This window comes from Podarcis gaigeae (genome assembly GCF_964106915.1).
Source record: "Podarcis gaigeae genome assembly, chromosome: 14".
Classification (NCBI taxonomy): domain Eukaryota; kingdom Metazoa; phylum Chordata; class Lepidosauria; order Squamata; family Lacertidae; genus Podarcis; species Podarcis gaigeae.
The window spans coordinates 15516605-15540078 of record NC_139690.1 but is presented as its reverse complement, the minus strand read 5'-3'; the positions used below and the strand labels follow the sequence as shown (position 1 = coordinate 15540078).

Genomic DNA, 23474 nt, shown 5'->3' with positions numbered 1-23474 from the left:
TTCTTACAGTGTCAAAACCATGTCAAAAACTATAACAAACGCAGCATTTTTTCATCTCCGCCAAGCTAAGCAGTTGGCTCCTTACCTCTCTCGCCCTGACCTAGCCACTGTGATCCACGCGACGGTCACCTCCAGACTTGATTATTGTAATTTACTCTATGTGGGGCTGCCCTTGAGACTGACCCAGAAACTCCAGAATGCCGCAGTGAGACTCCTTACGGGGTCCTCGCCACGGGATCACATTCATCCGGTACTATACCAGCCGCACTGGCTCCTGGTGGAGTACAGGATCAGGTTTAAAGTGCTGGTTTTAACCTTTAAAGCCCTATATGGCCTAGGACCCTCGTACCTACGGGACCTCCTCTCCTGGTATGTCCCACGGAGGACCTTATGGTCTTCAAATAAAAATATTTTAGAGGTCCTGGGCCACAGAGAGGTTAGGCTGGCCTCAACCAGAGCTAGGGCTTTTTCGGCTGTGGCCCTGATCTGGTAGAACGCTCTGTCATAAGAGACTAGGGCCCTGCAGGACTTGACATCTTTCCGCAGGGCCTGCAAGACAGAGCTGTTCCACCAGGCCTTTGGCCAAGGCACAGTCTGACCCCCCCTCCTTTGGTGATCCTCGTAGAACTCTGGCCCAGTGGTTGCCATTTGATTTTGAATTGATTTTAGAATATTGATTTTAGAATGCTGTGTTACTTTTATTGCTGTTAGCTGCTCTGAGCCTGGCTTCGGCTGGGGAGGGCGGGATATAAATAATAAATTAATTATTATTGTTGTTGTTGTTGTTGTTATTAATGCAAGCTGTCTAGTGTGCATGTGTGCATACGTATGTTAATTATGCAACACTGGGGCTTTGTATGTCAAAGTTGGTATCTCCAATCAGAAGAACCAAATAACAGGTGATGAGGAGGCCACTTCTCAGCCTGAGACCCTAGAGAGTCACTACGTCAATTCTGAGCTAGGTGCACAAACTGGTCTGGTCTGTTCTTGTAATGGACTGGCTGGGTGCAGAGCAGTGGAAGAAGGCGCTAGCTGGGGAATCCCCAAGTGAAGAAGGCTTCAGGGACTGGTGGTAGGACCACAATGCTCTGGAGATAAGAGGGAGCAGTCTGGAAAGAGGAGGTGTTGGAAGCTGAAGATGCAACAGGGTTTAGTGAGCAGGAAGAGGCTGTGGCAGAGGGCAGCCCAGACTCAGAGGCAGGAGAGGAGCGGGGCTAGGAGACAGAGATAAGACAGGCCGCTGAAGAGTCCAGGGAGTCTTCCCCTCTTGCTGTAACCAACTCCCCTCCCTGCTGGTCTCCCAGAACATGCAGAGCAGAGAAAACGAAGAGAGCGGAGCAACAAGATACAAGACGAAGGAGCCTCAGGTTGCTGAGGAAGGACCTGGGAAAGGAGGAGTCTTACGAGAGCAGTGGGAAGGCAGTTCTCGCAACTGCCTCATTGGGGCAAGACCCACTGGGAAGGGTTGTTGTGACCAACAGGACTGAGCTGTTTTGTTTCTTTGAATAAGGAGTTAACTTTGGTGATATTGGATGCTTTATTGTTGACCTACCCCAGACTCCAGCTTCTGATGGTTTCCTATCAGTGAAGGCTGGCACATCAGGGCAAGTGGGGTGCTGCCCCACCAACCTCAATCTGCTCCCCACACCTGCTTGCTTTCTGACTTACATCTAGCCCAGTGGGGATGGCTCTGTCCATTAGCTGTCTTCTCTTTAAGTCTTTCCTTGTGGAAGTCAGGATGGAGGAGAAACTGGAATTAGATAGCTCTGCCTCTGTCTGCCATTAGCTCTGCCTCCGCCTACGGGTGGGTTGCCTGCCTTCCGCCCCACCAGCCCCATGGGCACCAGCCACCACTGGTCCCCCTTCCTCCCACCTCTCTCCTGCGAAGCTGTCCTTACTTTAACCCTTTCCTTGGAAAGGAAATAGGCCGTGGCGTGCAGCACATCAGCAGAGTGAGTCGAGTTGTGGTAGGAGTTGGACGAATGATAGTTGGCTTCGATGACTTGCAGCCACGATCGCAGGGTCGACTCTGAGCAATTGAGGAACTCGCAGATCCGAAAGCGGGCAAACATTTTGAGACCAAGGTAAACTAAAGGCCTGAAGGGGTGGGGAGAGAAACAGAAAGAAAGAAGTTCAACGAAAATGCCCTGAAAGGAGAATCGCCGTCGACATTATCAGAATGGTAAAAGCTTGTGGATGGTAACATAAAGAGAACCCTGCAGGATCAGGCTGATGGCCTGTCTACTTTCAAGGATCCTGTTCCCAAAGGGGTCAATGAGACACCTTAAAGCAGGATCTGAGCAAAAGAGCATTCTTCCGACTTGTGATGCCCCAACAGCTGGTATTCAGGCTGTGAGAAGTGAAATCAGAACACGAGACCAGCCTCTGTCCAGCTGTTGTCTAAAGGCAGAAATAGCCAGAGAAATATTGCTGTTCACGCACGATTTATTCAGACGTGGGGAATATTGTCTTAGTTTTAGGGCTTCTGTCTTGTTTTCTCACATTCCTTTCCCATTGCAGTATCTGTTCTGTTGTGGAACTGCAGCTTTTTGAATGAGATACCAGCATGATGTACTAAATTTCACTGATAGCAGTGGGTGCGTTGCGAAACAGCAATTGATGTCATTGGACAATGTCGCTATTCTCCAGCGCTTTCTGCACATGTGTGTTTCTGTTCCTCCATGTAAACAGCAGGAAAAAACTACATGCTGGTATAATGCCCCAAATTTCATCACTTTACTCCTGTGATTTTCCAGGTTGAGAGGGCTACAAATGGATTGTGTTTTTTTCTGGAAACCAGTGATATGGAAATGAGCGCTAAACACGCACTACATTTCACAAGTTTTCCAGAAGTGGCTTTTACATCATGTGAAAACTGAAATATAATGCAGACATGAACAGTTAGGGAGGTGTTGGAGAAATGGAACAAGTTGCTGCATGAATACAGTCTTGGTCTCAAAAATAATGCAACAATCTTGAAATAAAACTTCCATTGCGCTACGACTGGCAAAGAGCTCATAAGTGAAACTTTAGGGTAGGCACTAACTACCAAGGTCCTGCAGGCTAAATCTGGCCTATAGGATGCTATCAGATAGCCCTGGATCAAGGGCTGAGCTCCCATTAAGCAGAGTGAGATTGCCTGCCTCAAGTGGAAAATCTTAAACACTGTAAAAAAGTTTATTGTTGTATTCCTGCCACCAGGGTGAACTAGGGAGATGCCAGCTTGGATTTCTGCCTCAAGTGCCAAAGCATCTTGGGCAGCCTCAGCCTTTGACAACATGTCTCTAGCACATTAAATTAAGCCAAGGCAGGAAGTGTCTATTCTGGATGGAAAACAGAGGAAAAACAGGGTCTCAGCACAGCAAATGTCCCCCCCCCCCCCTTACTTCTTTGGGACTAGGTTGGCCAGGGTTTTAAAAGTCACATTGAGCATCACTTTTTATGTTCCAGATTACTTATTTTCAGACTGCAACGCAGTTTAGAAGTGTTTCCCACACTTGGCCCTCCAGCTGTTTTTGGACTACAATCCCCATCAATCCATGACCGCTGGTCCTGCCAGCTAGGGATGATGGAAGCTGTAGTCCAAAAACAGCTGGAGACCCAAGTTTGGGAAACACTGTTCTTTTTGTTTTACTTGCTTGACAACAAACCTTTTATGGGTTGCTGCTTCCAATTCAAAGATGTTGAAGTCCCAGTATTCCTCGTTTTCCATCGCTTCTGCTATCCGTGGTGGTATGTCATTAAGGGAGATGGGCGAGATTAAACTACCTGGGACCTGGTGAGTTTCTACGGGAGAAAATAGACAGTGGGAGGAAATTATAAAGCATGACCTGGCCTCTGGCAACAGCTTGGGGATCAAAGGCTGCACCTCCTGCTTCCTATAAATAAATTAAAAAACCCTGAGAGAAAGAGGGAGGCAAACCTAACCCCATCCATCAAACAGAGAAGGCACATCTGCAGGGAACCACCGTATTTTTCGCCCTATAGGACGCACCGTCCCATAAGGCGCACCTAGTTTTTTGGGGGGAAATAAAGGGGAAAAAAATATTCCCCCCCCGGTGCAGGGCTGGGGCGGGGGAGGCCCGAGCTTCCCCCGACCCCAGTCCCCAAACAGGCAGCTCTCTGCAAGCCGTGGGAGCCCAGCGCTGGCTCCCGCTGCTTGCGGAGAGGTCCGCGAAGCCTGGACGCGCTGAGCTCAGCGCGCGCAGGCTTCGGCATGCAGGCAACTCTCCGCAAGCAGCAGGAGCGTTCCCGCTGCTTGCGGAGAGGTCCGCGAAGCCTGGAGAGCGAGAGGGGTCGGTGCGCACCGACCCCTCTCGCTCTCCAGGCTTCAGCGAAAGCCTGCATTCACCCCATAGGACGCACACACACTTCCCCTTCATTTTTGGAGGGAAAAAAGTGCGTCCTATAGGGCGAAAAATACGGTATGCTCCCTCTACCCTCCAACTGCTGGCTGTCTTCAGATCACAGAGTTGACAGGAAGCAACCTCTGTATCTGTCTGTCAGCCAGAAGAGCTCAGGACTGCAAGGTTTTCAGGGGCTGCCAACTATTTCTGGACCTCTGAGCACAACTGGTTGTTTGGAGTGAGTGTCGTGGGCTCCACACCCTCTGAGAATTTCCCTCTGTGTTTCCCTAGATCAGCTCCTCGCAACCCCACCCCGCCAAGAGACAGAAACAGATAGTACGCACAAACCCCACTTTTCCAAGGGGTCTGGGTAAAAATCGCATAAGAGTTGAAAGAGGAAGTGGGAAAGAGGGTCCCTCTTGCAACTTCCTTCTTCATCTCTATGTATTTTTCAAGGGAGAGGGGGGAAGGGAGTGGAGAGCCCGGAGCCCATGTGGGCAGCAGGGGAAGATTACAAGGCAGCCACAACATTCAGGGGCACCATGTTGGCAGCCCCAGGGGTATATTTTGCAAACGGCTGAGATTATGCAACCCTCAAAAATGGGTGCCTTTTAAGTTTTGTCTCCTACCTACAGATTGTGAGCCTGCAAATCACTTTTAATCTCAGCACAGGTGCTTCAGAAGTAATGAATGAATGAATAAAACCAATACAGATTTAACTGATAAAGCGTCTATAGGCTTTCTGGAATAAGCTCATTGTGTGCAACCACTTCCCTAATTGTTAGTTATAGCAGTAATTGCGCAGTCATACCTCGAGTTGAATGTGCTTCAGGTTGAGCTCTTTTGGGTTGCGCTCTGCGGCAACCCGGAAGTAACGGAGCGCGTTACTTCCGGGTTTCGCCGCTCGCACAGGCGCTCAAAATGACGTCACGCGCATGCACAGAAGCGGCAAAACGCGACCGCGCACACGCCGTCGCGACTTACATTCCATTTAGGATGCAAACGGGGCTCTGGAACGTATCCCGTTTGCATCCCGAGGTACCACTGTACAATAAACTGTACACAAAATCTTTGTTTAAAATAATATTGGGTTGTATTTTATAAACGTTTATAAAATGCATTTTATAAAAGTCATCAATTCTAAAACAGATAAAGAAAATGTATACTTTGCGATGAGAAGACTTACGTTTTGCTGATAATATATACTCATTCCCTGATAATCTTCGTAGGCCATCCTATTTAAGAAAGAGTTGAAAATAACAAATGGGGGGGGGATTATTATATATAAATTTACTGTTCCAGATGCACATGGGGAAGAAAGTGCTTGGAGTACTAGGTTGTATTCCATCTTAGCCCTACTCAGAGTAGATCCAATGAAATTAGTAGACATGACCTCAATTTTAATGGAGCTACTTTGAGTAAACCTTTGTCGGATGCAACCCATGCAGTGGAGCAGTCATTCTGGCTGAATTGGTCATATTTCACTGGTCCTAAAAGAGGTATGCTCGTCATCAGTTGATTTATGGGTACAATATAAGATGCTGGGGAGGGAGGGGGGAGGAATTAAATATAGCTGGCATTTAAAGCTGAATTTATGAGATCTGCAATTTCTGAAACAATATAAGATCCGAACTACAGCCATCTATTGAAATTCAGACTTATCCAGATTTTGCAAGGAAGTTCTCCAACCAAACAATGTTTAGAAAAATGCATGTATTAGGGGAAAGTGTGCATAAAAAACGAACGTATTAGTGAAAATGATATACAAAAATGCTTTACATTAGGAGAAATTGCTTGCAAAGATGCAAAACTGCATACAAGAATGTGTCCATTAGGAGAAATTTGTGCTAAAATGCTGAAGGCATGAGGATTTTTTTTCCAAAAAGTGGCTGCGGAAATGTAGAGAACTAAATTGAAGACAGGGGAAAATGAGGAACCAAGAGAACCCAAATGGTCAGATCCTTCCATGCCTAATATTGAATTTAACCTTTAAAGCTGCAAACGGACTTAAGCCATGCTTAGGTAAAGGTAAAGGACCCAAGGATGGTTAAGTCCAGTCAAAGGTGACTATGGGGTTGCAGTGCTCATTTCGCTTTCAGGCCGAGGGAGCCGGTGTTTGTCCACAGACAACTTTCCATGTCATGTGACCAGCAGGACTAAATCGCTTCTGGCGCAACGGAACACCGTGATGGAAACTAGAGTGCACAGAAATGCCATTTTACCTTCCTGCCGCAGTGGTACCTATTTATCTACTTGTACTGGTGTATTTTTGAACTGCTAGGTTGGCAGGAGCTGGGACAGACCAATGGGAGTTCTCCCTGTGGTGGGGATTCGAACCGCCAACCTTCTGATCAGCAAGCCCAAGAGTGGTTTAGACCACAGTGCTGCCATGCTTACTGAAACGACACCTTCTCCCCAGAGTCACACTGTGGCTCAAGGAGCTTGTCCCTTGCGTGAGATTCTTAACAGCGGGACTGGGCAAGGGATGAGGCAGCCTAGAAACTAGCACTGTGGTTTGAACCCCACCAGGTGAGTTGCTTCTGCACTCCAGGCCCACTGAAATCACTGGGGCTTAGATGAGTCGTGACTACCACAAGCTAAGGGACCTTAACGACAAGTGCGCCCAACCTTCAGACTTCAAGCCGAGTGCAAAGGTAATACACTCAAGCTGCAGCTGGTCTGTGTCTGCATCTGGCTTCTATTTTAAGAACAATAAATCAATTAGTCTGGAGCTTTGTGACTTAAGAGGGGACAGCTGCCTGGCTCTTAACAGCTGCTTGACACTTCCTCCAAAAGCACATGACTGCAAAACAAAGCTCTTGTGCACCTTCCAGAATCAACAAGGGGGGTAGACTTGATCCAGCACCATGAAAAACAGTTTCTTAAGCACTTTTTATCCATTAACACGCTTAACATGAATGCACTCCTCATTCACTGAAAGCCAGTCCTCTCTCTTATGAAGCCCTTGTGTGACTAGAGAAGCTTGCAAAATTCAATCTTAACGCATTCTGATGTGAGCTGACCTAATTCTTCACACACAACCCCAAACACCCCAAGACAGTGCAGGTTGGAACCAAAGCTGCTAACCCAGCCCCACTGAATTCAGTAGGTTTTACTTCTGAGTAGACATGCTTGACATTGTTACCCACCGGCTTTCGCACTTCCCTAATCTTTGGACACAGTCCTCAGCTCAAATAACGTATCAAAACACATTTTAAAATGCATTTTTCCAGAGAAAATTCATTACGAAATGTGTATTTTATGAGATGTGTTCAAAAACAAATCTTCAAATGCAACTTTACGTGCATGTTGTTGTCTTTTTTTATTAAAAAAATCAAAAATATCATGGATTAATGCAGAAATGGGACCCCATCAACTTACGTGTGAACACATTTGAAAAGAACCCATGCTAAAAAATGATTTATTCATTCCTACTAGAAACCCACACAATAAAGGATGCATCTGCCTTAGAAACTGAAACCCCATTTCACACCAGCTTAACTGTCATTACCTCCCCCAGAGAATCCTGGGTACTGTAGTTTTGTGAGGTTGCTGGGTAATCTCCCCTAACTCCGACCCGCTGAGCCACCTCTCCAAGGTTTCCTTGTGAGAAAGCCATGACAGTTAACCTGGTTAGGCTCTTCAGGCTTGTTGGGCCTCACTGTCATGTGATTTTTATCTGCCACGAATTTTATCTGTCATGACTGAGCGTCTTTGTTGAAGAAGTTCCAAAGGATTTCTGAGGCACCCCAGGGTTCCCCATAATATAGTGTGTTTTTTAAAATAAAAAAAAAACCATTTCCCACCACACTGGCTCACTTAAGGTTCAGACAACATTAATCAAGAAGCAGATTCTACTTACTGTCATCAAACCTCCAACAAGGTCACTCGTATGTGGGTCTTCATCTTTCGTCCCAAGTTGTGGAGAATACAATTCAGTGGTCCTCAAGATTTCAAGGACTCGATCTAAGGCTTCAGCAACCGGCATGGGACTACTTTCTTGTGCAGCATTGATAATATTTATTACCTAGGTTGAAGGAAAGATTCCAACAAGCAATTCAAGAAGTCAGGTTTGACTGTCAAAAGCACAGGAACATAGGAAGCTGTGTTAGAGTCAGAGATGATTGGTCATCTAGCTCCATATTGGCTATAGTGACCTCATTCAGACGTAATGCTAAACTATGGTTTAGACAAGCATCTCTTCCCTCCAAAATGGAACCCTCTAGATGTTTTGGACTACAACTCCTATCAGCCCCAGTCAATATGGCCAATGGGCAGGGTTTATGAGAGCGGTAGTCCAAAATATATTGAGGTAATCACATTGGGGCATGCTGGTTTAGTTATTTGAATCAATCTCAGTGTTTTCCGCTCTCCTCTGATTCACCCACAAGATCAGAAGCTTTCCCTTCCATTTTTAAATAACAGCAGTTTAGCGTTATGCCAAAACTCAGACAAAGTGTGTTTCATCTTAACGATTGTTTGTTGTAACTTTGAACTTTGGTTTTTGAAACTGACTTGTCTCATTAAACCAGTTAACCACATTGATCCCTGTTTGTATAAATATTACAGCCAAAGTTCTTGCTTGTGGTCAGAAAATATTAGCGGTCAGCACAGCAGAAAATTGAGTTCTTACTAACTTGTGGTAACAAAAATATAACTGCAAAAGTAGTTCATTTTGCACTTGTAATAGAAGACATGACTGTGTGGCTCATGCCAGCTTGCTCTTGTCTGTAGCAAGAAACCATGTGTCCTGGTCCTGGTCTTGGAGCTGGAGGAGGAGGAGGAGGAGGAGTTCCAAGGCCTTCCTTTGAATATTTGGATGAGGTACTTGGCTCTGAGGCCGGTGCTGATTATCAGGGTTCACTGAAGGCTGACCGTGGCCCACAACCCCCTTCCCCAGAGTCTAAGGAACTGTGTGTCTCCTACATTATGGCACTGGTCCAATGGTGAGGCAACACACCAGGCTAGAGAGTAAAGGAGAAATGTCCACTTTCAAGCCAAAGGGTTGGCCTGAGTCTGTAGTTCTCCAAGAGCACAGAGCATAAGAGAGATGGTTTGGAGACAGAGGCTCAAAAGGCCTTAGTTCGCCTCCAGCCCTCAGAGCATGTTGCTCATTTGGAGCTGTCCTTGGTGCTGCAACTACAGGCCTGTCTTGCTCCATCATGCTACATGGGTTCATTGTCCGGACCAGGACAGGGCACCATGGTTTCCTATTACTTCTATGTGGCCTTTGGCTGCATATAGCAGAACATTTTCCCCATGTAAACCCATGCTAATATGTGGGGGGCCTGTGTAGGAGCATGGTAGTTTTGTAAGGGTAAAAAGGCAAATTCCTAGGGAAAAACGAAGCCATTGGATCTCAATGAACTCAAACGGTAGTGTCTCACCTTGGTAATGGGTGCTTCAATAGTCATGGAATGTATTCTGGCCATAGAGGAATGCCTTCTCTGTGAACTGCCTATGCAGAATAAAGTGGAATAAAATTAGTGGACAATGTTAACCTATCACAAGCTTCTCCTTTTTTGAACCAGAAGGTCTCCAAAGCAGCTTACGTTTTAAACATGCAATAGAAACAATATTAACATTTAGCATCAAAGGCACATAAAGTACATAACACACACACACACACACACACACACACACATCCAGCAACCTACAGCATAAAAGCTTGTATGTTTTACTGCCTTCCTCAAAGAAGCTGCTTTGAGATTTCATGATAACCCAATTTTTCCATTTTCTTCAACACATATATATTATTATTTTTCCAAAATTAGACGATCATGTTTCACATGAACTAAACAAATGAGGTTAGAGGAGGGAAATGAGAGAACTTGAAGCTCACAAACAGAATGTTTGTTTTGGGTATAAAGGTGCCAAATTCATAAAGCAATTAAAAATATTTTAAATATCTGAAGGATCATATTCTGCCCAGACCCTTCTCTCTTCCCAGGCACCTTTAAGGGGAATGCGGGAGAGGGCCTTCTCAGCGGCTCCTCCCAGATTTCGGAACTCCCTTCTCAGAGAGGCCAGACTGGCTCTCTCCTTGTTGTCCTTCCACCAGGAGGTGGAAGACTGTTTTATTCTGGCAGGCTTTGGGGGAACTGACCGCTTTTAAGGAAAGGGCTCTTTACTGTATTTTCCCCCTTCTGCATGTTAACAGATATGGTCTTATGTTGTTTTCATTCCATAAACAGTTTAATCCCTTTAAAATATTTTTATAAGTTTTTTTTAAAGCTATGTCTGTTTTCTCTGTATTTGCTTCAATTTTTCTGAGCTGTCATGAATCCTGGTTTTGGGGTGGTTTGAGCATGGTGCTGGTAACGGCAAGGTTGCAGGTTCAATCCCCGTATGGGAAAGTTGCATTGCAAGGGGTTGGACTAGATGATCCTCAGGGTCCCTTCCAACTCTACATTTCTATGATATAGTGGGATATAAACAAATAAAATGATATTAATATTAATAATGACAAATTGGACCTGCGATAAAAGCTTGCATTCGGTTCCACTTGCTCCATTCCATTTTGTGCCCCCTCTGTTGTATTTCTTCCTGCAAGCAGCCAGGAAGCAGGCTGAATTGGGCTGTTGTTGGGGTTTCTCTTACCCGAAAGATCCCCTCCCCAGATGTTACTGTACTTCTGAAAAACTTGGGGTTCTCCCAAGCTTGTTGAGACTCCTCTTTTCTACGGGGGTGGTTCAGTTTTGGCTACATAAGCAACGGCACAATCGTCCCGCACATTGGAAACAGATGGACTCATGTAACATACCATCACTGCCCCGAGAAGTGGTCGATCTGACATCTAAAGAGCCTTTCCGCCTGTCTTTGTGCCTGCAGCTCTGGATATCTGTAGAGGCAAGAAATTGCTGCTGTGAAAAAGGACATCCCCATTTAGGAAGGTGAGAGAGCCTTCTCAGATAATAATAATAATAATAATAATAATAATAATAATACCCTCCCCATCTGGCAGGGTTTCCCCAGCCACTCTGGATGGCTTCCAACAGAATATTAAAAATACATTAAAACATCAGTCATTAAAAACTTCCCTAAACTGGGCTGCCTTGGGAAGGAGTTCCAGAGCCTCAGAGCAGTTCAAAGCACAATTCAAAGTGTTGGTGCTGACCTTTAAAGCCCTAAACGGCCTCGGCCCAGTATACCTGAAGGAGCGTCTCCACCCCCGTTGTTCTGTCCTAGACAAGTAAGATAGTTGTTTATTTCCTTGGCATCTGCTGGGGAAGGCGTTCCACAGGGCGGGTGCCACTACCGAGAAGGCCCTCTGCCTGGTTCCCCGCAACCTCACTTCTCACAGGGAGGGAACCGCCAAAAGGCCCTCGGCGCTGGACCTCAGTGTCTGGGCTGAACAATGGGGGTGGAGATGCTCCTTAAGGCATACTGGGCCAAGGCTGTTTAGGGCTTTAAAGAATCAGTGTATCTGAAGATCAGTGTATCTGAAGAAGTGTGCATGCACACGAAAGCTCATACCAAGAACTGACTTAGTTGGTCTTTAAGGTGCTACTGGAAGGAATTTTTTTGTTTTGACTATGGCAGACCAACACGGCTACCTATCTGTAACTAGGGCTTTAAAGGTCAGCACCAACACTTTGAATTGTGCTCGGAAACGTACTGTTCTCAGGCTCTGCAACTCCTTGCCAAGGAAGAACTGCCTAGCCCCTACTTCAAACCATATTCTGGGATGCCTCAATGTTACTCCCAACAACGGTTAACGATAAATCAATAAATCCAATTGTTGACAATCAGCTGAACTTTGACAGGGAGCAAAATCTGGTGTTTTGTTCTACCTCAACGCTACAGCAAGTCGTGCCTTGTGGATTCCCAACACCTGTGGCCATTGAAGAGGAAGCCATGTAAACATGTCCTTGGGAGATTTCCATCCCAGCCACGACAACACTCAAGACTCCGTCCTTGACACATTCAAATCTAGATTTAAGAAGCTGTATCAGCTACTGTTCCTGAGGAGTAGGAAATGAAATTGGAATCTCCTTCTCCCACAAGCCCACAAAACAGTCAAGGTTGCCTTGATTCCTTGTTCGCTTTGAAACACAGCTGCCTGGCACAGATAGTTGGCCTGTTATTTAGTCTCCTTCCCAGAGAACTGTTTCATTGCTCTGCAAATATTATGGACTGCCTAGTGTGGTGTACTCTGTGCTTGAGCCTGCCTAGCAGAGATGCTCAGTGCCCCCTTCACATGCAAAATACTAACCTCTGGGGAAGGACTCGCAGTTCAATGGCATCTAATCTGCTTTGCTTGCAGATAGACCCAGGTTCAATCCCTGCCATCTCCAAGCATTGTGCGGGGTTGGACTAGATGACTCTCAGGGTCCCTTCCAACTCTACAATTGTGTGATTCTAAGTAGGGCTTGGGGATGCGGGTGGCGCTGTGGGTAAAACCTCAGCGCCTAGGACTTGCCGATCGTCAGGTCGGCGGTTCGAATCGTTGTGGCGGGGTGCGCTCCCGTTGCTCGGTCCCAGCGCCTGCCCACCTAGCAGTTCGAAAGCACCCCCGAGTGCAAGTAGATAAATAGGGACCGCTTACTAGCGGGAAGGTAAACGGCGTTTCTGTGTGTTGCGCTGGCTCGCCAGATGCAGCTTGTCACGCTGGTCACGTGACCCGGAAGTGTCTCCGGACAGCGCTGGCCCCCGGCCTCTTAAGCGAGATGGGCGCGCAACCCCAGAGTCGAACACGACTGGCCCGTACGGGCAAGGGTACTTTCACCTTTACCTTAAGTAGGGCTTAGAAGTCTTTTAGAAAACATCTGAAGGCAGTCCTTTTTAGGAAAGCTTTTATTGATTAATAGATTATTGTATTTTATCCTGGCTTTTCACACAAGGTGTTTATTTTTAGGACCCACCTTATTCCTATTATTTCAAGTTATAATAATAATATAATTTATTATTTATACCCTGCCCATCTGGCTGGGTCTCCCCAGCAACTCTGGGCGGCTCCCAACAGAATATTAAAAACATGATAAAACATCAAACATTAAAAACTTCCCTAGGCAGGGCGGCCTTCAGATGTCTTCTAAAAGTCAGATAGTTGTTTATTTCCTTGACATCGGGTGGGAGGGCATTCCACAGGGTGGGTGCCACTCCCGAGAAGGCCCTCTGCCTGGTTCCCTGCAACCTCGCTTCTTGCAGGGAGGGAACTGCCAGAAGGCCCTTGGAGCTGGACCTCTGAGTTGTTTTAAACTGTTTTTATATTTTGTTTTGATGTTGGAACATGCCCTGGGGCCTTGAGGTGAGATTAGGTAAATAACAACACCACCACCAGCATGGTAGCACATGGCCTTCTAGAGTAGGGGTAGAGCACCTCAGGCCTGGAAGCCAAATGTGGCCCCCAGAAGCCCCTATATGGCCCTTGGGAATCTCCCCAGGCCACGCCTCTCACCTCCACACCTGACTCAGCTGCTTTTGTCCTCTTACCTTTGCTCAGTTGAAGTGTAGGCAACTGTACACATCTGGGTCACATCTGTTGCTGCATCTGCACTGCCCCCCCAACCCCCACAGTGGGCTGATAGGAGAAAGAAGGATCGCTCTGGTCAGACGTCTGAACTGATGACTTGTGGGAATTTTTGAAATTAGGTCTAGGGATGACGGTTGCCAATCCTGACACTATACAACTGCTAAGCCCTTACTTGTTTCAACAAGCATTTGACCTATGTTGGTGTCCTCACCAGCGCTGTGCAAAAGTCTTAGGTGTTTTAGATCAGACAGTGTATTTTCTTTCTGTTTTTAATCATTCCTCTTAACCACCTCAAGTAAACGCATTTCTAAAATGCATTTCAGGTTATGCCTTTTTATTATGAAGAAATGTCTTGGTGGATAGCAATAGGCTGAGCTGTTGTTATTAAAATGCGAGAGATTTTCTCGTAACAAAACTTGCAGTGCCGTACCTGTCTGGGACTCAGCTTGGACACGTTCACAGACTCTTTCAGCCTGCAAGTAAAAAAAAGGGGTGGGGGTGGGGGAGAGAGAAATTAGCCAGAACAATAGGATCAACCTTTGGTGCAGGGGTTAGGAACCTTGAGCCTCTGGGCCAAATCTGGCCTGCCAAGGGTTCCCAGTTGGCTCATGGTTCCAGTTCAATCCTGTGAAGCAGACCCCTGCACCCAGCAGGATTGAACCCTTCGCTTATCAGCTGGTGAGAGGAGGGTTCAGTCCTAGAGGGTGCTGCTTCACCTGTGGGGAACACACTAGAGACACAGACCCCCTCCCTCTGCCCCACAGATCACCTTTGACAGATGGGTGAGACTGCCCACCTCTAAGTCCCCAGCCATCATCATGAAATCAGAGGTGGGTGACTTTATACACCTGTCAAAGTTGGCTTGCAGGGATGGAGGAAGATAAAGAACTGGCCCACAGAGGGCTGAAACATTTCCTCACCCCTCCTATCACGCATCCCCTCCCCGATTCTAGTTAAGCTGGAATACCTGTTCTGCTTACCTTACTGTTGTCATTGCATGGTCTACTAAGTGACACATAGTGTCTAATTTTTCTGTAAAAGAAAGACAAGCAACGGGACAAATTATATATTTTGGCTTCTTAGATTTCGATTCTCTTAAGAGCTGATTATTTATTTATTTTTAAAAATACATTTTAGCCTAAAATGTCTATCCTAGTTTGGTGGGTTGTAGCAGAGGTGGCTAGCCTGTGTTAAGCCAGATGTTGTTGGCCTCCAACTCCTATTAGCCCCAGCTGGAGTGGTCAAGGGTCAGGGATGATGGGAGGCGGAGTCTATGAAGCACCTGGAGAATTCCAGGTGAGCCACCCCAGGTTACAGGAATACTGCAGGAGCAGGAGCCTTGGGGAATGACCATAGCTCAGTAGCAAAGTATTTGCCTTGGCTACACAAGGTCCCAGGTTCAAGTCCTGGTTTTTCCAAGTAGGGATGGGAAAAGACTGAGACCCTGGAGAGTCACTGCCCATTCGAGTAGACAAAACTGAGCCAGATGGACCAGTGGTCTGACTCTGCTTTTTGCGTTGGGAGGGAGATGAGAAACCTGACCAGAGGAAGTCTGATTCTATTGTCTGAGCCTTCACCATGAGGACTACAAACTTTATTTTAAAAAATGGCTAAAGTCCTCGGGATTCCTGATCATGCACTTCATAGCAAGCCATTCCCCACAATTATGAGTAGTTTGTTTTAAGACAACAGCGACAATATCAATATTCAGTTTTGATTTCGAGGCTTACCCTCCCTGTCCAATGACAGGTATGATCTTCACATTTTGTTGTATACTCTCTCCACTTTTCTTCTTAGTGTAGTAGGTTCCTTGCCATTCCTGCAGATGGGAATCAAAATCAAGTAAAGACGACATTTGACTTAGGAGCTCACGGACAAATCCCCCCAGCTTTCTCTTTCTTTCTCATTAAAACTATTTTCACATAAGACTTCAGATTTGTGCCTTTAGGTCCCATCTGCACAATACATTTAAAGCAGCTCCATACCACTTAAAAAGAATTTGGGAAGCTGTAGACTGTTAGAGGTGCTGAGAGATGTTAGTAGAGCCCTGTTCCCCTCATGGAGCTATGATTCCCAGAGTTCCCTGAGAAGAGGGGTTGACTGTTAAGCAATTCAACATCCTTACCAAACCACAGTTCCCATGATTTTTGGGGGGAGGCCATGACTGTTTAAAGTGGTATGATACTGTTTTAAACGTACAGGGCAGATGGGGCCTTTGATTATTATTTTTAATGCCTCTAAAAGGCAACTGTGCCTTCACCCCCATCGTTCAGCCACGACACTGATGTCCAGCTCCAAGGGCCTTCTGGTGGTTCCCTCACTGTGAGAAGTGAGGTTACAGGGAACCAGGCAGAGGGCCTTCTCGGTAGTGGCACCCACCCTGTGGAACGCCCTCCCAGCAGATGTCAAATAGATAAACAGCTATGTGATTTTTAAAAGACATCAGGGAAATTTTTAGGGTTTGATGTTGGGTTGTGCTTTTGCTATTTCTTTGCTGAGTGCCTGGGGCAAGCCAGTCAGATGGGCAAATCAACCGACAAATAACTAGCTCCACAGTGAGCCGCTCTTATGGGATGGGATAATCTGTAATTTTCGGTTCCTCTGCGTTTTCCATTCTGAAGTTCAGTTGCCCACATTTCCATTCCAGTTTTTCAGGAGATCAAGGGTTCTGAAGCAAGAGGGCAAGGAAAGCTTTTCTTGCCTTAAAGGTAAAGGTAAAGGGACCCCTGACCATTAGGTCCAGTTGTGGCCGACTCTGGGGTTGTGGTGCTCATCTCGCTTTACTGGCCGAGGGAGCCGGCGTACAGCTTCCGGGTCATGTGGCCAGCATGACTAAGCTGCTTCTGGCAAACCAGAGCAGCGCATGGAAACGCCATTTACCTTCCCTATTTATCTACTTGTACTTTGACGTGCTTTCCAACTGCTAGGTGGGCAGGCGCTGGGACCGAGCAACGGGAGCTCACCCCGTCGCGGAGATTCGAACCGCCGACCTTCTGATCGGCAAGTCCTAGGCTCTGTGGTTTAACCCACAGCACCACCCGCGTCCTTTTCTTGCCTGCTGATATCAGAGAAACCCACAGAGGCCTCCAGCCTGAGGATGTGGCACTGTCTTCCTCGGACTCGGAGGACTCCATTGCAGAAGGCCCACCCTGCAAGTCCTGGGCTAGTAATTCAGCTGACGTGACTTCTTGTATATTGGGTTCAGTCTCTTTTCCTTGCTGAAGCAACATCAGAGTTATGTGTTGCTCTTCTAACACATCTTGAGCCCTGAACCCAGTCTGAGCTCTGCTGTACCTTGAATCTGCCGCAACCTTGCATTGAAGCAAGCCTGAATCTCTTATTGCCTCACCTCACATAGAGACTTCTTTTGTCCGAGATCCAGTCTGAGCTTCACAGCATGGCAGGGGGTGGGGGATGAGGAAAGGGTTCAGGTTCGGGTTGTCTCCCTGCCTGTCCTAGCTATTCCTTTCTTTAAAAAGAAAAGTAAAGGGAGACTGCTAAAAAGAAAAGTAAAGGGAGACTGCTAAAACACCAAGTGGCACGCTTAATTTGGCCCTAAGTCTGAATCGTGGCCCCACGAAAAAAAGGTCCGCATATATTTAAAGAAGAAGAAGAAGAAGAAGTGTTTGGATTTGATATCCCGCCTTTCACTCCCCTTCAGGAGTCTCAAAGTGGCTCACAATCTCCTTTCCCTTCCTCCCTCACAACAAACACTCTGTGAGGTGATTGGGGCTGAGAGACTTCAGAGAAATGTGACTGGCCAAAGGTCACCCAGCAGCTGCATGTGGAGGAGCGGAGACACGAACCCGGTTCCCCAGATTACGGGACTACCGCTCTTAACCACTACACCACACTGGCTCTTAAAGAAAGCTTCAGCTCCTCATTTTATGACCAAGGGGAGGTCGCTACCATGACCCGATCTGAGCACGTCAAACAGCCATGCTCACCGAATTTGCGCGCAGATTTGCCAATTTCACCCCAGATAATCGCATTCAAGCTTCGTGACAGGAGGCACAGGCAAAGCAGCTGCCTGCCGCCACATCAAAATAGGCATTAATCATGAGTGCCACAATCCTACTAAGCATTCACAGACCTCTTTTGAGGGTTCTGGCCCCTTTATGTCCATAGAAGCACAACCACTCAACCCTTATTACTGGTGCGCTATCACTACAAGCACAAGGCCTGGCACGCACATTTATACCAGTCAGGCTGCGCATCAGTAGTTGGAAACCTCCAGCCCTCCAGATGTTATTTGACTCCTACTCCCCTGCCAGCACAGTCAATGGTCAGAACGTATGGGTGCTGTAGTCCCAACAAATATTTGGAGGGCCACAGGTGTGAATGTTCTTTTGCACCAGGCCAAGCCTCCCTCGTCCTTCGTCTGGGCCTTTTAAACTCAGCTTTTAGGCCTCCTTTAGCTTTCATGAGTTTTATTGTCTGCTTCCTCGACTTGGAGTTTTATTTCTCTCTCTGCTTGGTGTTTACCTGTGACAGGGCCTTTTCAGTGGCAGTTTCCCATTTGTGGAACTGGTGGTGTCTGCCTGGCTCCCTCATTATTGACTTTCAGGATAAATTAAAAAATACAGTCAAACCTCAGTTCCCAAACAGCTCCATTTTGGAACATTTCGACTCCAGAACGCCAAAAACCCGGAAGTGAATGTTCCGGTTTTCGAAAGTTTTTTGGAAGCCAAACGTCCAACGCGGCTTCTGCTTGAGTGCAGGAAGCTCTTGCAACTGATCAGAAGCTGCACCTCAGTTGTTGAACATTTTGGAAGCCGAACAGGCTACGTTCGACAACCGAGGTTTGACTGTATTCTTGCTTTATATGGGCATTTGATACCTGAAAAACATTGTTCATGGCACTTCTGAGATCACTTTTTAGAATGTTTAAAACTGTTTTTATTTTTTTAAACCCTCTTTTGTTGATGTATTTGCCACTCTGCATCATGGGAACTGTTAGGATATCTCCTTCTCCCCTCACAGAGCTACAGTTCCTAGGGTTCCCCAGGAAGACGGATTGATTCTGAAAGCACTCTGGAAATGTTGCTTTGTGAGAAGAAAACGGGGGACCTGACAATTCTCAGCACCCTGAACGAATGACAGCTCCCAGCATTCTATGGGGCGGCAGCCATGACTCTTTAAAGTGGTATGCTACTGCTTTAAAGGTATAATGCCGATGGGGCCTAACGTAAGCTGAACAAACAAACAAACAAATAAATGAAGTTGCTTTAAGATCATGCTGCATTTTTCCCTTGTTGTAAAATTAGTGATTTTAACCTGAAAAGATAAATGTTCTTGTTTCTGGAGGTGGTATATTAACAATGTAAACAAATAAAACGAGTTGTAATCAAATGCAATTTCAGTTGGCACCTGCCATTTTATCTCTTCCTCCCCTCCCACCCCTTGACATATTTGAAAGTACTCCTGGGAACGCTGTGGCACACGTTCACGGCCAGATGCAAACGGCAACCACAGCGTTTCCTTTCCAGATTGGGCCTTTGATGCAGGCACACCATGACTCATTTCTCTCTTGCTTCCATTCCTGCATGCATTAATGTCCGTAGGGCCTCTGATTCACTGCAGCATCTTCATTGAATGCAGCATCAACGGCTTGGGACTTCTGAACGTGGCACCCACTGCCGCCCATTCATCTCACCTGACTCACACAGGGCAGCATGTAAGCTGTGACGTACGCATGTCTTTGAAGCGGCAACCCATCTGCCAGCCTTTCGTGCCCACACAGTAACGGCTTCTCTCCCTCCTCAGTGGCTACTTAAACCTTGTTTGCTGCCCTAGGAGGGGCAAGGCTGTCTCTAAGGGAACGTGCCACATACCTATCGTTTCAGAGGATTCTGGCATGAATGCTCTGTTTGCATGTTGGGAGGCGCAAGAGACACCGGCGCAATCATTTGCACTTGGTTGAACCTGTTGAGGTGTCTGGCCCCGGGTGGCTTCTTAGGGCGCAATCTGCACCGTGCATTTACAGCAATAGTATACCACTTCAGTGTACCTGAAGGAGCGTCTCCACCCCCATCGTCCAGCCCGGACACTGAGGTCCAGCTCCAAGGGCCTTCAGGCAGTTCCCTCCCTGCAAGAAGTGAGGTTACAGGGAACCAGGCAGAAGAGGGCCTTCTTGGTAGTGGCGCCTGCCCTGTGGAACGCCCTCCCATCAGATGTCAAGGAAATAAGCAAATATCCTACTTTTAAAAGACATCTGAAGGCAGCCCTGTTTAGGGAAGTTTTTATTTTTTTAATGCTGTATTGTATTGGGTTTTTAATATTTGATTGGGAGTCGCCCAGAGTGGCTGGGGAAACCCAACCAGATGGGCAGGGTATAAATAATAAAGTATTATTATTATTATTATTATTATTATTATTATTATTACTTCAACAGGCATGTATGCTTATCCTATCTTATTTATTTATTGCATTTGCATGCAATGCAGATCAGTTTCCATGGGGCCGTTGCATTTTATGTTCCCAGCAGCCTTACCAAATAGATGGGGCTGAGAGACTGTGACATCCCAAAGGCCTCAGAGTTAGCTCCGTGACTGAGCAGCCCAGTCCTAAAACACCACCCTGTCAGGTTCACCGCTCAGGTGCCAAACCAAGGCATGCGCTTACCTTTTCTATCTTGATGCAAGAATTAATAGTGTCAAGGAAATCAGCTTTTTTTTCATTTGTAGGCACTTCTGTTAGTTCCTTTCCTATTAATTCGCCTTTCTGATAGCCCATCACGGTTTCAAACGCAGGGTTTACGTACTGCGAGATTTAAATAAAGCACTCCAGTCAAACCAAAAGGAAAGGCATGGTCGTCAGCCTGCAGATTTTAAATTTTGCTGGGCATTTCTAAAGCAGTACTTCCTCTATACAAGGGGGGCCATGCCAACCCAGCCTACTGCATCTGGTGTCATGTGCAATGTCAGGTCTACAGGGTGGGTACAGGCATGGCTTCAAAGGAACAATTAAAAAAAACCCTAAGGCAGGTCCATTAACTTAAATAGGTCTGATTAGCACTGGATACCAACCGCTGTTCAGTAGCTCTGCAACTTACGCACATTTAACTTATGCACATTCAGTATTATAACAAATTAAAAAGAGGTGGAAATGGCATTGACAATCCCATCCAGCACTGAACCCAATGGGTTTTGACTATACACTATTTTGGCTTTGGGCTCAATCTCTGAAATGGTGAGTTTACCCTATTTACAATACAATAACATGGCTATAACACCGTGAACTGGAACTGAGTCACACAAGACCTTGGAACAGCATTTGACACTCATAAAAGTACCCAGAACAAACCTGTATTACATGGTCTTCACTTGTAATCTCAATGGCTTCTTGACTTTTCTCTAACGCTGTAAAGATTGAATTACAAGCCCTGCAAAGGAAAGAAAGGGGTGGACTCATTAGATTCGAATTTCACGGCTTGCAATTTTGAGGGCTATAAATTAACCAAAAAAACCCTCCACCACCTTGGAGCAATACATTCAAGAGAGATGATTCTGCTCTGAAGAACAGTAGTAGGAAGTTAGACAGGCCGCTTGGCGTTTTGCCTAGCCCAGCAAAAAGAGAAAGTTGACCTGTGTAGAGGCTAACTTATTTATACAGAAAGAGAGTGTGTGTCATCAGTAAATTCACTGCATTTCAAACTACCAGAGAGCAGGTCTTTGTCCCCAGGGGCTTACACTTTAAAATGTGACATCTGAGAGACAACAGGAAAAAGGAGAAGGAAACAGAGAGAGGGTAAAAGCTTGGTGAGAACACTTATTCATTTATTTATTTCAGCTCCACCATCCGTTCCCAAAATTTGCCCCTCACTGACCACTTGGAAACTGCTGAGGGTCTCAGCAGACCACGTCATGATCTTTTCCGCCTGCTGTAACAACCGTAACATGCTGTGCCAGCTGCTGTATGATTCCTAACTGAATGAAGATGGAAGTTCTTAATTCTAGGCTCCCACTAACTTCACTGTGAATCCTGTCCTCTCAAGTGCCTTCTCCCCAACATCATTTCCGACCCATCCCGCTCGCCTTCCGAATGGACCTCGAGGTTCTAATACGGCAGGGCAGCAGATACTGTGGCTGCTTCTGACATACTGTATTTTTCGCTCTATAAGCCGCACTTTTCCCCTCCTAAAATGTAAGGGGAAATGTGTGTGCATCTTATGGAGCGAATGCAGGCTGCGCGGCTGTCCCAGAAGCTGGAACAGCGAGAGAGATCACTGCGCAGAGCTCCTTCTTGCTGTTCTAGCTTCTGGCTTAGCCGCGCACAGCCTCTTCAGGGCATGGGGAGCCTTCATCCCACTGTCCTGAGGAGGCTTCGCATGGTGAAGCCAGAAGCCACAACAGCGAGAGGGGTCGTTGTGCAGTGCTCCCTCTTGCGGTTCTAGCTTCTGGCTTAGCTCCTCTGTCCCTTCCCCCATCTCCCGAAAAAGCCTGCAAGAGCCGCGCTTCCTTTAAAGAGCCGCAGAGCATGTGTGCGGCTCTTGGGGGAAAGCCCGCAAGCGCTGCACACACGCTCCTTGCGACTCCTGAAAGGGAGCGCTGAACAGAGCCTGGGATGTATACAGGCTCTGCTCAGCACTCCCTTTAAATAATTTTTTTTTTCTTGCATTCCCCCTCTAAAAACTAGGTGCGCCTTATGGTCGGGTGCGTCTTATGGAGTGAAAAATACGGCACTTCACAAACACCTTGTAGACTAACGCCACTTCTCCCACCCTAGAAGTCTCCAGAGCTGCAATAGCAGCTCTTCCTCTGTTGATGGGAATCGTAGATGGGAATCCACAGACCTCCTGTGCTACTCAAAACTCTCACAAGACCCCGCCATGACACCTACAGTCCACCTCCTCTGTTGGAGGCAGTGAACCTCTGAACGCCAGTCGATGGGAATCACAAGTGGGGAGACTGTTCTTACACTCCTGGCCTGCTTGTGGGCTTCCCATAGACATCTGCTTGGACATCATGAATACAGGATGCTAGGTAAAGGTAAAGGACCCTGGACGGTTAAGTCTAGTCAAAGGCGACTATGGGGTTGTGGCACTCATCTCGCTTTCAGGCCAAGGGAGCCAGCATTTGTCCACAGACAGCTTTCCAGGTCATGTGCCCAGCAGGACTAAACCGCTTCTGGCGCAACGGGACACCGTGATGGAAATCAGAGCGCACAGATGCTAGACCACTTGGGTCACTGGCTAGACCCAAAAGCCTCTTCTTTCTTAGGGAAATGATCTCTTCTTACCAACAGGTTAGCTTCCATACACAAGAGTTTTTTATTTTCGTTTTAATTATTGAATTTATATACAGCCCTATACCTGGAGGTCTCAGGGCGCTTCACAGAACAAAATCAAAATATAAAATCACAGAATATAATAAATAAAAAGAACAACGCAATAATGCCCCCCTCCATTTTAAAAGGGCATAGGATGTTGGTCAAATCAACAAAAGGCTTGGTTAAAAGGGAATGTTTCTGCCTGGCGCCTAAAGGTGTATAATGAAGGCACCCGGCGAACTTCCCTGGGGAGAGCATTCCACACTGCAGAGAAGGCCCATTCTCATGTTGCCACCCTCCGGACCTCAGGTGGAGGAGGCACATGAAGAAGGGCCTCAGAAGATGATCTCAGGATCCATGTAGGTTCATATGGAAATAGGCAG

General features: G+C 46.6%; 1 protein-coding gene across 3 annotated transcripts in view; it reads right to left on the bottom strand.

Annotated features, from left to right (window-relative positions):
• The window catches only part of PDE8A (phosphodiesterase 8A), a 170211-nt gene that overhangs the window by 8369 nt on the left and 138368 nt on the right, over window positions 1-23474 (bottom strand). For all 3 annotated transcript variants that reach the window (XM_083712577.1, XM_083712576.1, XM_083712578.1), the window contains 11 exons: window positions 21127-21205; window positions 20446-20583; window positions 15552-15640; window positions 14802-14853; window positions 14252-14294; window positions 11110-11187; window positions 9734-9804; window positions 8209-8373; window positions 5533-5581; window positions 3651-3786; window positions 1899-2097 (listed from right to left, as the gene is read on the bottom strand). In XM_083712577.1, the coding sequence (XP_083568703.1) occupies window positions 1899-2097; window positions 3651-3786; window positions 5533-5581; window positions 8209-8373; window positions 9734-9804; window positions 11110-11187; window positions 14252-14294; window positions 14802-14853; window positions 15552-15640; window positions 20446-20583; window positions 21127-21205 (1099 nt within the window). The remainder of the gene's footprint in view (window positions 1-1898; window positions 2098-3650; window positions 3787-5532; window positions 5582-8208; window positions 8374-9733; window positions 9805-11109; window positions 11188-14251; window positions 14295-14801; window positions 14854-15551; window positions 15641-20445; window positions 20584-21126; window positions 21206-23474) is intronic.